The sequence below is a fragment of the Acanthopagrus latus genome, chromosome 9, assembly GCF_904848185.1.
Source record: "Acanthopagrus latus isolate v.2019 chromosome 9, fAcaLat1.1, whole genome shotgun sequence".
Lineage (NCBI taxonomy): Eukaryota > Metazoa > Chordata > Actinopteri > Spariformes > Sparidae > Acanthopagrus > Acanthopagrus latus.
In genome coordinates this window covers 13,560,154-13,577,095 of record NC_051047.1, presented here as the reverse complement: position 1 = coordinate 13,577,095, position 16,942 = coordinate 13,560,154, and the positions used below count along the sequence as shown (strand labels likewise).

The window sequence follows — 16,942 nt, the reverse complement described above, 5'->3', positions numbered from 1 at the left end:
AACCAATACTTAGCAACACAGCAGATCGATAGAGATTTGTGTCATTATTAATAATTAGGGTGAAGCCCCTGGAACCAAGGCTATATTGGCTCCAGGAACAACACCTTTCCAAATGAATCTGAAATGACAACGTGAGACCGCTGTAATTGACATTGGCCTTTTCGGAGCCCGGAGTCACCTCGTGTTTTAATGAAATTTCTTGGTCATATTTTATTTGCTTGTCTAATTAATCTCTCGCTTCGGGGCGAGCAAAAACAAATACATGCACAAGGAGATTTGATCGGAGGTTGTTAGCAGATATCTAAAAAAAATATCCTGCATATGCATTCTTTATGTCACCGGCCTTAAAAACAAATAATAAAAAAATGCAAAGAAATTGGAAGTGCAGTACAGATGCAGAACAACTGGCGAATAGCTTCACAGAGGTTGTGAAACATTTCACAGGAATATAGCAATGCAGCTGCTCCTCAAACGCACATCTGTCTCGGCTTGCCTCTGGCAGTGCCACAGCAGCGACTTTCTGCCTCACACTCACATCATGGTTAAATAAAGGTGAGGCCTTGGTTTATGTGAACTGGCATTTTCCCTTTTTCCCCATTTTTTTTTTTTTTCACAAGTTGGAATTTATTCAGTCGGAGGGTGTTATTTCCTGCAAGTGGAACTGTTGGTGAGAAGGGGTTGCAAGGGGAAAATCGTTGCTATCAGGCGCACAGCCCCCAAGGTTTTAAGGATTTCTCGCTCTTTGGTTGGATTAGTTTTTCGCCTTCCCAATATCTTGTCCTCTCTGGTCAGTGGAGCAGTTATATGATGTTGGTCTGAATGGATGGCACAGGAATCAAGATGAATATCTTAGCTTGGAGTGTCTGCGTCGGGACTTTCAGGTATTTCTCACGATTTCTCTCTGAGCTCTTGAGCCAAAGCTCCTTATTCTTTTGCAGCGAGCTGATATGACCCAGTTTAAGTTGAGAGGACGGCTAAGTGGCCAGATAAGTGACATTAACATTTGGCGTTGATTGCAAAACCTGACCTATTTTTGGTATCTTTATGTGTTTTTTAACGACAATCTGATTAGATCATTTCTTTGTTTTTTTACTGACTTTTATTAAGCTGTCATTTTTATTTACAGTGTTTGAAACTGAGGTCTGCTGAAACAAGCCATGCCTGCTAAGTGCTGAATTGTAGACAACTGGACATGGTTCAGCTTCTTGAAGACGTCTCACCTCTCATCCAAGAGACTTCTAGAGTTCCAGCTAACCACAGGGGAGTTGCAGGCTTTCATACTCTGTGTGGGAGTGTCCATATGGAGTCGTGCCACAGAAGGGCAGTGTGAACGGGGGTAGTGTGAGCAAACATTAGCAATCATAGCTAATGTGACTAGGCATTTGCTTAGTTGTTACAGCTGACATTAATTAAGTCTTTTTTTAGCTGTTTTTTCAGTGTCAGTATTAAAAAGAAATCACAGTACTTGCTCTATACGGTGTCCAAATAATAATCACTAACTATTATGTATTCAAAAATGACACATTCATACTGTATGGTTCATATCACCCAACTAGTAATATAGTAGCTACAGGGTATTACACATCACAATAGTCTGTCCATCTGTGCTAAACATGAAGGAGCCTTCCTGATAATTTAACACCGAGAGCCAATTCAATACTTTCTGTGTGGTGAGACCTAGAGCTAATTGAAAATCCTTCATCCATAATGAGCATGAAATGTCAGAGACAAAAGGTATAGAACTGGCATTTAATCTACACCAGGGAACAATAATCCGATTGACATGAGTCCTGATGAAGACAGAATGAGTGTTGCTCTGGGTTTAATGGCAAGTTGTCAAAGCTGAGTGGAGTCATGACTGAAATGTATCCTTTGTTAGCGTAGCGAACGTAGACATTTCTCACCGGACTGAAATGCACTTGGTTGACCTGTGTAATCTCACTTAAACTCAAGAAAAGTACAATATATTCGTAGACGCACAGACTGAGTTTGAGCTGGTATCTTCTCCCTCTCCGCGCGTGGGTTTCTCCAAAGAAATGCAGCAAAGGTCTAAAGGTGACTCTCAAATGTCTGTAGGTGTGAATGTGAGTGTGAAAATCTGTTTATGTGTGCTATCGCACTCGAGCACCGCAGGGCGTCCCTCTGGCAACCCACACAACCCTGAACAGGATAAGTGGTTTTCAAATAGATGGATGGAGATTAACATTACAATACATGCAAACACACTTAAAGCCAGACTGACAGCTGAGATGAATTTACTGTAGAGCCTTGGTGAGGCTTTCATTATAGCTGTTACGGCTTTTGATGTTGCCATGTTTGCCTTGTTTGATTGCTTGTTGAAGGTAAGATGTGACAGCAAGCATCACTAGGCTTTAATTACAACAGAGGCAACAGTAACAGCAGACTTGCAGTGACTTAGCTTTGGCACAATTTTATCTTTCCGATTTTCCCCAACATGGGGCCTTTTCTTTGATTTACAGTTCTCTTCATTATTGGTTATTCTCTGTGTATTGTTGTCTTACCCCTACCCCTAACCCCTGTTGCCGGTACACTGTGACGGTCATGTATTTTTTGTTTTGTTTTGACAGGCGTCTAAAGTCATAACACACACAGTGTTTGTGATATAACCTCTGGGCCTGGCCCTTCAAAATTAATGAACTAGTTGGATTCATTTGAAATACATAATTGGGTCAATGACTGACAAAATATCCAGGTCACATGTTTGCAAAGCAGACACACCATCACCATTCCTCCGGACGCTCAGTGCTGTTGACTTTCCTGACTTCTCTCAGCTTGATACTTATTTTTATTATCTTACCAAATCGTGCACTCTGGACTAATGAAATGTAATTTTGAAGTGCGGTGATAGTAGAGCAATCACAATGGATTTCTTTAGATTCATGACTTCATGACAGTCACTATCACAGTCATTAATGTATTTTAGTAACAAGTAAATTCTGTAGGAGCCCAAATGTGGTCAGGTTGTGTAAGTGGTATTGTTTGGAATCATCATGATGGACCTGTTGACAAATTTTCAGTGATTTTTCACCTAATGCTGTAAGTCCTAGCATCAGTGCCGACACCAGTGAAAGATAATGTGTTTCTGTGGGACAAGACAAGCCTGGAAGAAGCTCTGTCTATGTCTCTTTTCACTCTAACTGCTCTCTCACAATGATCTACATTAACTAATAAATAAATTGAATATTGAACAAATAGAATACTAACAATAATGACGGATCTGTCAAACAAGTGCACAAACACACTGACAAAAGCAGCTAGCTCACCCTGATACTGTTCATCAGAGCCAATGTGGGCCAACTCGGGTATTTAGCCACTCTCGCATGCTGTTTGATCAATTTCTGACTGAATTGTTTTTAACTTTTGAACTGAAAACAAAAGTTAAATAGAAATAAAAATAAAATAACCATTTTCAATGTGCCCCTGAGTCAGTAAAGACGAAATAGGGATGCCCGTTAAAGTACGTGATCAACAGAGAGAGACATATTAAAAACTATGATAAAACACATCACATGTCATTAAGAGCCGTGACAAAGAAACCCAATAAATACATCCCAAAGAAGCCTCTAATAAATTAGCCATGTATATGTGCACTATGACTCTATGCAAGAGTATTCAAGCTAATATAGTCCTGGAATATACATAACAAATAATATTCATGTTAAAGGTGCACTATATAGTTTGGGGGAAGAAATTCTAATCAGAAGAGAAACATCTTTATTGACTGATTTTTTTTTTAATGCATACACAAACTAAATAAACAAACTGCCTTTGTTTTCATGACTTAAAAAATAAACTGATCTTTATATGTGGCGGACCCTGCCACCTTCCTAGCTTCAAATAGCGCTCTGGGGACCTTATTTTCCTCTGAGAACAGCTTGTTTACTCAGTTATGGAATAATAGAATGGTTTGTATTATTACCTCATAAATATTGTAAAAACTACATACTGCCCCCCATCTAATAATGTTTATTCTTTGCGGCAAGATGGAGTGAGTAAATAAAATATTCAATTATGTTTCTATTTCATTGTCATAATGTTGGAAGTATATGAGCAGTGCACACAGTTGCTGAAGTTGGTGAAGTTTAATTGTCCAAATAACTCTAAATATATGCTCCGTATGTCCACATTATACACCGAATTGATCATTGCACAAAACATCGCCTCAAGCTGTTCAGGCTTCCTCAGTATTTGTCCCTTCGCTTGAAACCGAAAGAAGATCTAACAACATTTACAGGAACATTTTTGCTCTCAGATCTCCTTCTGCAATTCCACTGTCTACTGTGTTTGCTTGAAATCTGCACCAGTTGATGTTTTTGCCTCGTTCAGCGCAGTGAAGTATTCCATTTGAGTCCCACTATTTGTGATGCTTTGCTCCAACTCTTGTGAGAATATCATGATGCAATGGAAATGACTGACCCACAAGTTTACAAAGTGCCAGAGAGCAATGAAATCTGCATATATGCAATTCCAACTTTCGAGGGGGTGGGGGGGGGGGGGTTTCGCAGACTTCATTAATGATTAATGTTCGTATACACTCCACTACATCCCTGCTTTTAGGGGAAACACGTGCCGGAATCTGTCAGTCTTGTCCTTTCTCCCTCCGCACTGCAGCTGCTCTGCCCCGTGCTTGATGAACACATAGGGGCATTCAGGCCACCGTGGATCATTCATGAAACAGATCTGCTGCCACGTCGAAATCACTGAATGCATGTGTCCTCAGCAAGCACAACTAGATCTTGCTTTCTTTACGGCCTGCAACGCAATGTATAGTCACAGAAATGTACTGTCAGACACCACGGATGAAGGTATTGTATTATATCATCACTATAATCTGTTAAGAGGGCTGTTGCACAAGTACCCTTGACCTCATTGGGTAGTGTTACCTGATAGAAAATGCAGAGCTGTCCCATCAGCTACATTGTCATTTTGTGAGGATGTATGGTGCGTGATCATGTAGTCATGTGTTTGTGCATTTTGCCTCTACCAAACACACTTTGAAGGAAGAATCATGTTTAGATTGACATTAAAAACAATGTTGTTATCCACTGAAATCTACCACCTTCCTCAAAGTGCACATATCTGTGTCAAATTCATCTCCAGAGCGTCATTGTGTTGATTTCAACACTGAATCAAATGAGTACAGTTTCTGTGGTTCTGCTGATCCCACTGTGAATAGACCCTCCACCCTGGTATTACGATTAGAGCACCTTTTAATAAAAGAAACTGATTTGAATACATGGTCCTAATCATATTCCACAAAGGAACAACTTAGAAGGTGGTCTAGGATGGAGCTGAAGTGCTCAATATGAATATTCCTCTAAGACTCACTTTTCATTTCACTCTGTTCCTTTGTACATTCCAAAACCTTGGTCTGACAATAAACAGAATGTTTTCTTCCTCACTGTGAAAGGACAAAAAGCCTTGAATTAATCAGAAGAACACTAATACTGCCAAGAGATAGAGTGGGACTCCCAGATGTATACCCGTACTCCCTTGCATTAAACACCAGATATCCCCTTTATTTAAAACAGATGGTAGTTGCGATAGGCTGCAGCAGTATCTGCTATAGGACCAAACAAATAACTGATCTCTTCATCATCACCATGGTGTCTCTGTGTTCCACTTAGGAAGCTAGATTATGGCATTAATGAATTCTTGTGTGATGCATAGTCCAGAAAAAATTTGCATCGCAGGAACTGTTTCACCATCCTGTCCAATATGGCACAATGCAGCTTGTAAAGCAGCATGGAACTGGCATGATATTTCACAAATGGTAGAGAAAGGGGAGTTTTTATCCTTTAGAAGGACATATAACTTGAACACAAATACTTCCTTAAAAAAAACTGTTGACAATTTAAGGGAAAATAATGCTTTAACTCTAATTATGAGACAGATTAACACTTCTGTCTCAGGTCCGTAGACAACTAAAGGATGTTAAATCATTCCTGAAATCGCAGCATTCGGACTCAGCTGTTATGGGAACAAGATTTAGGGGTTTCATTCACCTCTGCAGAGGGTGGAAAGAGAAGTGTTGGGACCCTGCAGTAATTTCCAAGCCAGTGAGATTCAGAGTTACACAATAGAAAATCTATCACAAAGCAAATATCACCCCTTTCAGGCTTTAAAGGAAAAAAAAAAAAAAAAAACCCAGACCCAAGCTCCTGTGATCTCTGCTGGCATGGTTGTGGACAAGTGGGAACTTTGATTCATTTGCTGTGGCACTGCCCTGCAGTCAGCTCCTTTTTAGGCAGAAGGGTTTCACTTGGTTTCAGTAATAATGAATATATGTCTCTCTCTTTGTCCTGCTGTTTGCTTGCTGCAGAGGGCTGCGCCAAGGTAAAAGGAAAGGAAAATAATATGCTGGGTGGTTTTGACTGCTAAAAAATGTTTTATTTACAACCCCGTTTCAAAGAAAGTTGTGCTGCTGTGTTTAACATAAAGGGGATGAAAAATAGCCTATGTAGTAATATCGCTTATAGAATCCTGTCAAAGTGATGACCTTCACTCCAACCTTGCTTGTGAATGACTGAGCCTTTCAAGGATGGCCCTGTCATATGCTATCATGATGCTATTACCTGTTACCAACAAAACTGTTTCCAGTGCAATGTTCTAAACAGGTGTTCTTGAGCGTTCCGCTTTCTCAGTCTTTTGTTGCTCCTGTTTGAAAAAGTTTCTGGCATCACACTCAAAATAAGCATTTATTTATTTACTATTACATTAGCGCTCAGAGACTAAACAAAGTAAATAAATAAACTCTGTTTTATGACTGCGTTAACCTTAAAGGACAACACAACGTCGTAGTGTTTTACTTTGTTTATATGTGGTGGACTCTGCCACCTTTCTAGCTAAAAACAGTGCTCTGGGGACCTAACCAGATCTAGGATCACATCAAAATCCACCTAACTACATCCCTGAGGAAGAAAAAAAAGCCTTATATTGTAATGTTAAACAAAACAAGGAAAGTTTTCCTGGATCTGATCCTTTACCAAGATCTACACCAAAAGTGTGGTATAATCTGGGCTGAGAGCCATCATCCATTTAACTTCCATGAAAACCCATTCAGTAGTTTTTGTTTAATTCTGCTGACAAACGAACCAACAAACAAATGGACACAGGTGAAAACATGACCTCCTTGGCAGAGGTAAAATCAATGAGGTTGATGAGCTAAAACATTTAATATCTTGTGTTTGTACTGTTTTCAATCGAGGATGTGTCAGAAAAGGATGAGCAGATTATGACATTCTGTTTTACGTGTCCCAGCTTTGTTGGGTTCGGAACTTGAAGATTTGTTCACAGAGACAAGGTTACTTGAATGTTCTGACATTTAAGGTACAGTGCGGAACGATTAGTGTACATGATTGGAGATATCAAATACAATTCTCTAATGACTTGGGATCGATTTTAGAATTGTGTTTCAGCATTGTGTATATAAGCAGCCATTGTGACTTTTATTTTGAAAAAATGCCCCCCCCATATACTGTAGGTAAAGTACAAGCTATAATCATGAATTTAATATTTAATTGTGATGCATTGTACTGTATGTTATCTATCATTGTGATGCCAGGTCATTGTACTGTTCTGCAGTCTTTGTTGTTGATGCTCTTCTTGTTTAGTTTTGTTGTTTGATTCGTTTCTATTTATTTACATGTCTGCAATGTATAAATGTAAAATTGTAAGTATATATGAAAACTCTCCATCCCAGAGCTCTTTGAAGCTTTCACCCTCTTTGAGCTGCTCATTGTTTTGGTCTGCTGGTCCACATAGTCCCAGTGGCTCTCACTGAGACTGGCACGAAACATCGTGCAGCCGCTCCAAGGTCATAAGCTTACACAAGCTGGTTGTGCGCTACATGCCCAGCGTAAAATGGCCGAGTGCCAAAGACAACGAGGGGCTGGTGAGGATGACTGAACATCAAGAAAGCCAAAAGCAAAGAAAACACAGAAATGAAAAAAAAAACAAAAAAAACAACAGACAATGTTTTCTCAAGAAAATCAGTTTAAAAAGGGGGTGTACACTAAAGGTGGAGTCACCAGGTGCTTTGAGTCTCCTGGATGTGCATGTAGGCATTTGTTTGCCAACATGCACTTTATAAGAGAGCTCTGTTGCTGTGTGTGTTTCTGTCCCACAGTGGACAAATATCACCTTAAATCCCAGTAGAAGGTAGTAAGAGCATCCTGAGGTTCGGTTTAAGATCTGACTGCTTTGGTTTTGTCAGGGCCAAGCCTACTATTAGTAATGACGGACAATGATAATCCACATTTGGAAAATGAAAATCTAATAACCAGTGATAGAATCTAACTTACTCAATTTACCAAATACATTGCAAAAAACAGAGAACGGAAGTAATGAACAAGCACTGTCCTTAATTTAAAAATGTTAATTCAAAGGTTTTTGCTGCATGACATTTAATTGACATATTTGTGCAGACACCCCAGAGGGATGAATGAGTCGTGTAAAAATATTTCTACATTTCACAGGAAAAGAAAAGAGAATTTTCAAACAAGAGGTAAGAAAACAATGAACCGAATAATTTGGCAAATTCTGCTTAAAAAAAAAACAAAAAAAAAAAAACACCTTCTTCGTAAGTCTGCTGCATCAGGTTTTCTTTATATGAATGCAATTTTAGTATTGAACGGTGTTTTCAAAGCGCCTCCTCTCTGTTTCTCACAGCAGCCTGGTCACGTTCTTCACTGTCGGAGCCTTCGTTCAGTCCTACAGGACGAGCCTATCTAAATGACAGCGGGACTCATTTGTGTAAGGCATTCTATGAAATAATGAATAAATATATAAATGTTGCATTCATGTTTATACTTCTTGTCTCTGAGCTGAACATGTTCTTATTGAACTTCTCTTCACAAAACCTGACACTCCCTGCAGTGCACTTCTGCCCTATTACAAGTCCCCATTTAGCCCAGCAGGAGGGCAGAATCCCATGAATAAAATCTTTTTATTATGCAGGAAAATGTTGATAAAAGAATGACAAATAAAGCACCTTTTTATCCGAAGGGGCCCACTGCGTGTCGATGGAGCTGTTGTTGTCAAAACTTGTTAACAACGCAGCGCCAGCTGTAACCTCGCTTAGAATAGAAAGGAAGACGTGACAGCATAACACCTATTTCTGTAATCCTGCAGACCTACAAGGTAAACATTTTAACCTAAGCTTCTTCTACATTATTTATCTTATCAACGCATTTTGAAATGTTGAAGAAAACCACAGTAACATTATTTACTATACATATGCATACATTCTGCATGCTTGGGATGATAGAAACACCAATAATATTTATAATATAATAATAAACACCGTAATATTTGAATCCTACAAGCATCTCAATACCTAATTGTGAAATTTGGCATCCAGGAAATTTCAGCGAGGGGAAACCTGAGCAACGTAAATTCCGATCTATGGCTTATGAAGAATAAAACTTTCAATGTACTAAAAAAAAAAAAAAAAATCCCAATTCATTAACGTAAACATTACAGATTTTAAGATGGTATTGATAATATTTACCCACCTAATGTGGAACATCTCCCCCCTCCCATTGCATCAAAACACTGCTGTTGTTGCATTAGCTAATGTTCCTAACACTCACACTAGCAAACTTGAAATTGCTAAGGCTGTCTAGCTGGCTATTATTAATGTTGCTATCAGTAGCTAACATATGTTGCTACTGCAAGCGAATGTTATCTTTGCTAAATGTTAGGGCAGTATAGTATAGTTCAGTAGCATACTGTTGGACTCATTTTTTCTTTGTTTCTCTCCAAAAACTGGCAAACTGGCCTGTCCAGACTCTTGACAAATCCAACAGGAGGAGCACCAGGCTTTGAAGCTAACTTTGGTTGTGGCCAAACCATGTAATTACACCGTCATGTGATGCACTGGGGCCCAAGATGACTTTTCCCAATAAGCTGACATGGTTAAAGAGGCATCTCTGAAACGGGGGATACATTTTAATGAGTGTCGCAACCCCCTCAATATGACTCATTTTGTTGTAATATTTTGAGCCATTCTGTCCAATAACATTTATAAAGGCTAAAAGAGCTGCACCATTAAATCATCTTATCCCCATTCAAGTTAGCCGGGTGCTAAACTGGAAGTTAGCCGGCTCAGTCAGCGGAGGTTTCTAGCGTGCACACTCTATGGGCCCCACATTGTGAAAGTTATGCGGAAGACAGTCGAGTCATTTTGGCTTCATGCGCCACTGAGTGGCTTTCAGCGAACTGAATGGGACTTGGCCTCCAGGTTTAATTACAGCCTCCTTGCTCTTGATGGATACCACGCGACACAAACAGCGTGATAATTGTGGCCTCTCTTTACCTCCATAAAAAATCAACATGAAAGTGCCTGAATGATTTCTCTTTCAACACTGCTGTTTTGTTCTTTTGTGAACACGCCAGACAAAAGGTGTAAATCTACATTATTGCTAAACTGAATCCAGTTAGACCCTGATATGTACAAATACTGCTTGCTGCGCTCCTCCGATTCGACCATCTCTTAAAAACGGCTGTCAGCTCATTGTTTTGCAGTTGTTTACTGGTTCTAAACATGCCACTTTAACGATTATTTAACATATATAATTTTTAGTGCAAATTAAGATATTAGTCCCATTCACCGAAGAGCCATACAAGACACACACCCAAGGCATACATATTTACAGAAGACATCTCATTGGTATGATGGTAAATGACAGAACAGCAGGACCCAGGTGAAGGAGTCATGCTTGACAAGACTCACCAATGTACAGGTTCCACTCTGGATCCAGATCAGCTTGATTAGCCAGACAGCCCTTCATGACATTCAGGCAGTAGTTCTTACAGGATTTAACTGCTGGCATGCCCTGACAGTAGGGGCAGTACATCATCTTGGTCAGCGCTCGGATGCATGGCGGGGTACTGCTCACCTGCAAGAGCACAGAGAGTGACAGCGGTCGTGAGCACCAGGACAACAAGTCCGAAGACGCTTGAATCGCATTCTGCATCTAAAGCAGGCGGTCTTTTGTTTCCCTTTTTATACAGGATTCGAAGTTGTTCAGAAAAAAACAAAATAATTGAGGAAAAAAAGAAGATTCATCAGAATAATCAGTCAGCGGGCAGCACTAGAGCTGAGATAAGAGAGAAGTTCTGCTGACCCAAGACTCGCGAGTGTCAATCACAGTGTGTGTGATCATCGTCACAGAGTTTGATCTGCATTTAAATGTTAATTATTAGATACAGACAAATACTTATTTGCTTTCTCATCAGCTAGAATTAACAGTTTTTCAGTCTTTCTCACGAGACAGTTCCATTTGTCACTGAGTTAAAAGCATGGCGATAAAAATACAAAGCCCAAATGAATACATATTCACTGACAATTTTTCTTAAGTGTGTTTTCACAGATTTCTTCACGGCAATGAAATGCGATATATCATGTTTAGCACATAGCCCTAACGTTAGCTTTTTGTTTGAAACAGGAACATGAGTAAAACACCCACAACAGATATTCAAAGCACCTCTCAAGAAAATGATTCTGTTAATATTTGCATGATAGATTTAGCAGAATCAATCTTATATATATGTATTTCTAGTCATATGATCAGTTCCTCTGCTGACGAGTTGTGTTGTGTTTAAGTGCTCCTTTAATAGATGTACTTAACCACAACATCCCAGCTCCACATCAAGTTGTTTTTGGTCTGAACCACAGGATTAATTTAGTTTGGTTGAAATTTAAAGTAATTTATTAGTTGCAAGTAAACTCTGCATGCATTTGTAGATGGTGGAAAACAACAAGACAATGAGCGAGTTTAATAATCAATCAAGCCACTAAACTGAGCGTTTTAATTTGTTTCTGTTTTTAATCCAAAAATAAGCTTTCCATGACAGACGATCATTTTGGACAGATTGCTTACGAAGAGAAAGATGCACAGAACTACAGATTCTTAAGTCATTTTTAGGGAGAAGCCGCTTATTGAAGCATTGTGGCACAAGGAGCTGATCCAAACTGAGCCTCGGCTCATTCTGGCTCTTTTAAAGCTCATCGCTTCAATGGATAAGAACAGAGAATATTTAATGTTGTGCACATTTTGAAGCCCTCTTAGGCCTAAATCAAAGATTTGACCATTGGCTGAATCAGCTGTTTCCTGGCCACGTGCCGACTCTGTACAAACCGAAGAGCAACCTCTTATCACTGACCATCTGTTTTTGCCACGTGCCAAGCAAGTACACTGACATTTCAGATAGCAAATACAAACCTGACTGCGTGACCTGCTAACTTTAATGATTTTTTGGGGGTAAATTCTAAAATGCGTACTGAACTGAACATTTGCATCCCCAGCACTCAAACGCCTGCTCCCTGGAGCCCTGTCAAAATGTCTGAAGTGAAGGCTCCTGGGTCGCTGCTAATGGACTTTTATTCTGTTTTCCGTGAAGCGCCAACAAGCATCTTATTAAGCATCAGAAATCCACATTTTTGGATTAAACAGACACAGCATGCAAGCACTTACTGATGCCTCCTTTCGTTTACGAAAACACAAATTATATCCAAACACAAGTTGTTTTTGTTGACAAGATGCAGACCCGACTTCTGAAGACATCTAGCTCACGTTACATGCACTCATCACACGTTGCTTTGGACAGAGGCTTCTGTTATATTAATTTTATGTAAAGAATGTGAAAAAGGAAAACAATTCTATCAGATGTTATTGCCTCATGTGACTGGGTGAAAAACTTTTCAAAACAGTTACAAAGTGATCTGCGGCAAAACAAGGACCATACGGCCATAGATGCTAAAAAGAATACTAAATAATCAGATGAATGAATATAAAAAATAAATAAATAAATAAATTTTAAAAAATGAGATGACAGCATTCCGCAAACACCAGCAACACAATACAAATAAAACACGATTTTGCCCACCTGAGAGGCCTGGACAACAAAGCCTCTTTGTGACAAACTGTGATTTTGGACACGCTTAAAGGCTAAACAAGCCCTGCCAAAAGATGTCAAGCACCAATTAGGCTTTTGGGGAATCAGCTGAGGGGCCTGACCATGCAAAGTGTTTTAAAAACAAGCAGCGATGTCTCAAAATCAGAAAGATACGTGCAGCGCAGCAATGATTGACTCATTATGGTCAATTCAACATTTTCTCATATAGCCCCTAGTGTGGATATTTTGCCTTGTAAGATCAGAGTATAGTGAGCTACAGTACAGCCTGGGGAAGACAAAAAACATGGACGACCTTCTCTTGGCGATATGTGTTAATGTTTGATGTGCCTGGATCCCTTCCTCTCTCTCTGCCCAGTGGTAAGTGTCATAAAGAGAGGAGAGGAGACATTTTTCCTATAGCCCCACAGAGTCTGGCTCAGATAATAACAAACCCTCACGCGTGACTTCACAGAAGACCGCTGTGACTTGTCACATACAAACTCAACACTAAATATTCTAAAAAGTGTTCCCGCCAACAGCTATCACACCTCACACAGGTATCAGGCAGCCTCACAGAAGCGAGACAAGACTCTGTTCACAGCAGATTCAGACGCCAGGGGAGAAATAATCACTGTTTTCGCAATTAGCATTATTATTTCTAATCTAATTATTTGGAGCACGAGGAGCAGTATGGTAGTGGTTGTTAAAGGGACTCGCCCAGATCTTAGTTTTGAAAATTTGTATCATTTAAAAAAAAAAAAAAAATGCCATTTTTGTTCATCACCGTTAATCACATGAATTAGGGATTTGGTATTTCACAAAAGTTAAACAAATTTGGTTTAGCTAATTATACTCACTACATATATTTATCTTCCACATTCTAATAACTTTTCACAAATACGAGAGTCGTGTGTCACCTCTCCTCATATTTTAAGTTCTGGGAATCTTCCAAATAATAATAATAAATGGAACTGTTTTTCACTCTAGTGTATGAATTTAGAAAATCCAGTTAAGTGCCTGCATGAATGATTCCCCCTGTGACGATGATTCACTTATAACGACCGATTTGTGTGTTCTGCCATCTAACGGTGGCACCATTACTGTGATGGCAAGTCGTAGTGACTCAGTGTCTGCTGCTGCCTGCTGACAGGGACAGTAGCATGGGTAGTTGGATTGATGACGTCAGACAGCGGCCCCCAGTTAGTGATGAGAATATGTTATGGATGCCGGTCTTAAAGCAACATTATGTAGAAATTGACCTGTGTGTAATTTGGCGCTCCTCCATAGTTACTAAGGGCAACACTACTGTGGTAAATACAGATCCCAGGTCTGTAACAATTTGTCAGATATAATCTAGGTCAGAGGTCCAACAACACTGTATTCTAAACGTATTGCCCCAAACCCATCCGTGGTCCTGAATTTCAGCTGTCTAAAAGTCGCTCAAGTGAGCTCTACTGAGAGGAGGCTGTTTCTGTGCCTGCACCTTTAAATGCTAATGAGCTCCATCTGTCAACGCCTGCTTTGCCTGCTACACACCACCTCTCAGGTGCCGGCTGCGGTTTGTGTTAGCTTGTATGTGAAGAAGTATCTGAAGAAGTACAGACTCTGAGGCTGCAGCAGGAGGCTTCCGAATGGTTAGTGTGTCTGAATAATGTTAGTTTGTTTGTACGTGTTGTTACAGTCACTAGCATGTCGCTAACTGTTAGCATCGTCTCTGTCTCCAGTCTGCACAAGCTCCCTCGTAATATTATTAACATTAAACTCGCTTCAAACGCCATTGCATAGTGGACTGAAGCAGAGCAAACATAGTTAGCCAATTTCCAGCTGACTTACCATATGTAGGCAACTGTAAATACTATCAAACCGGAGCGACACTTACCTGTGGCTGGGGTGCAGTTGCTGGGTCCGGTATGGGTGGGACTTATCCTTTTACGAGGGTCAGTGTCGAGGCAAAGCCAGCTTTGTACTGACCCTCCTTACTGAAGCATTTAACTAAGTACATTTACAAGTACTCTACATACATATAGTATATTTTTTGTATGTACTTGTACTTGACATGAGTGTTAACATTTTCTGCCACTCTATACTTTCGCTGCAGAACATTTTGGAGGCGAATATGGTTTTTAAAAAATGACTAATTTAATTGACAAAAAGAATAAAAAACTGACACTAATTTGCAGAAAAATGCTGAATATCTGATCCTATATTCGACCATCCAATAACTGGTCCTGATAACTGGTTGTCTCATAGTATACAGTCTATACTTACATGTTCATACATATATGAAGAAAGCACTTAAACTTTTTTTTACCAGATACTATTTGGTTCATATGGATGACTTTCACTTTAAAAAAAGTATGACTTTTGGGTACTTTTTATAACTACTTCCTTGGATTTGTGTAAACACCCGCAACTTAATGAGCAATACTGAAACATTTTATTTTAAAAAGTTGATGCACATTGGCTTTAACAGAAACACAGCACAGTGCTGTTTTTACATTTGCATCTGTCAGACCCCTTGCCGTGTTATTACAGCGCTTGCACTCAGGTAACAAAAGATTTTTTTTTTTTTTTAAGCTACCGCCAGAATATAAAATAATATAAATAACCAGACGGATGATTATAAGATTTTAATCACTTCAAAGTAACAGAAGCAGACATAGTGTTTGGGTAATGATCCGGGAGAGATGCAGACTCCAAACACGTCTTCCTGCTTCTTCAAAGTTCCGCTGGATTTTGTGTTTTGTCAGCTAAGCTGTGAAAGGAAAATAAAGCACTACAACATCTACTTTTATTCAATATATATCTCAGCAGCTTTAAGCATGGGTGTCACATCTTGGAGGCGCCGTGCAACAGTCACCTCCAGCGGGGTGTCTTATTCCATTATGCTTACACCCGAGCCCTCGTGATGAGTTTATACCCCGAGGGATCAAAGGGCTGCAGTCCCAGACACATGACCTGGATCTCAGGTCTCACTGAAATGTCAAGAGGGGACGCTGGGACATGCTGGCTTGTAAGACACGCGGGGTGTAACTCAGTAAACGCATACTAACAACACATCGTCTGTGGCAGCTCCTACATGAGCCCCAATGCTACTACTGCTGAGGGGGGGTTGACACACACACACACACACACACACACACACACACACACACACACACACACAGCATGGTGAAAGTTCACTGAGTGCACGAGATTGAATGTTGGGTTTCTGTCTCCTCCACAGGTCTACCTCCCCGTCTCCAATGATTGAGGGCTACAATATTTTCATTGCCTTCTGTTTATGTACTCTACAGCAGGTCTATAAATATTTATAATAGTGTTGATAATCCAATCTATCTGATATCAATACTGTAGTGAAAGGAAACCAGGGTGGCTGGGGATTTGCGGCGCAGTGTTTATCGGTGCTTCTCTCATCCCATAAGAAGGCGTGCAGAAACAGCCCTGTTGTTGTCGAGTGTGACTAAATCCAAGCCTTAGCCCTCTTGCTTTTCCCTTTAATCTTACTTTGTACATGATCAGAACTACACACACTCCCAGGGCAGTGTGATATACTGCAGAAGCTGCATTAAGATTACATCGCATCAAACAGAAAACTGAGGCAACACATGATTAATGGTGCCTGTATATACAGGGTGAACAAATACCAGGCGATAGAGCAATAAAGCGTGATGGCAGGAATTTCTTTTTCTCCTCTTTTTCATTGTTTCTCCTGAGCAAATTCACATAAAGCTTCAACGCTGCACCTGAACAACGCGCCTTGAGGCCCAAACTTCCCGAAGACAGGCGCCAAGAGAGAACACATTAGATAGAAAAGTATCTTGGAGGAACTTGTTCGTGCGGAATCCAGGAGGGAAATGTGTGCTTTCTGCATCAACACCACACAAGACCTTGGGCCTGTTGTGAATTTGAGCAGGATACACAGCAAGTCTTAATTTCAGCTCAGGCGAAATGCTGTTTCTCGACTGGATCGGCAAGTGAAATCAGCCAAAATATGTTTTTTGTTTCAGGTCTGTAATAG

The 16,942-nt window shown here is 40.0% G+C and overlaps 1 protein-coding gene across 2 annotated transcripts in view; it reads right to left on the bottom strand.

Moving 5' to 3' along the window:
- LOC119026499 (glypican-6-like) overlaps positions 1-16,942 on the bottom strand; it is a 105,125-nt gene that overhangs the window by 47,376 nt on the left and 40,807 nt on the right. For both annotated transcript variants that reach the window (XM_037110942.1, XM_037110943.1), the window contains exon 4: positions 10,757-10,922. In XM_037110942.1, the coding sequence (XP_036966837.1) occupies positions 10,757-10,922 (166 nt within the window). The remainder of the gene's footprint in view (positions 1-10,756; positions 10,923-16,942) is intronic.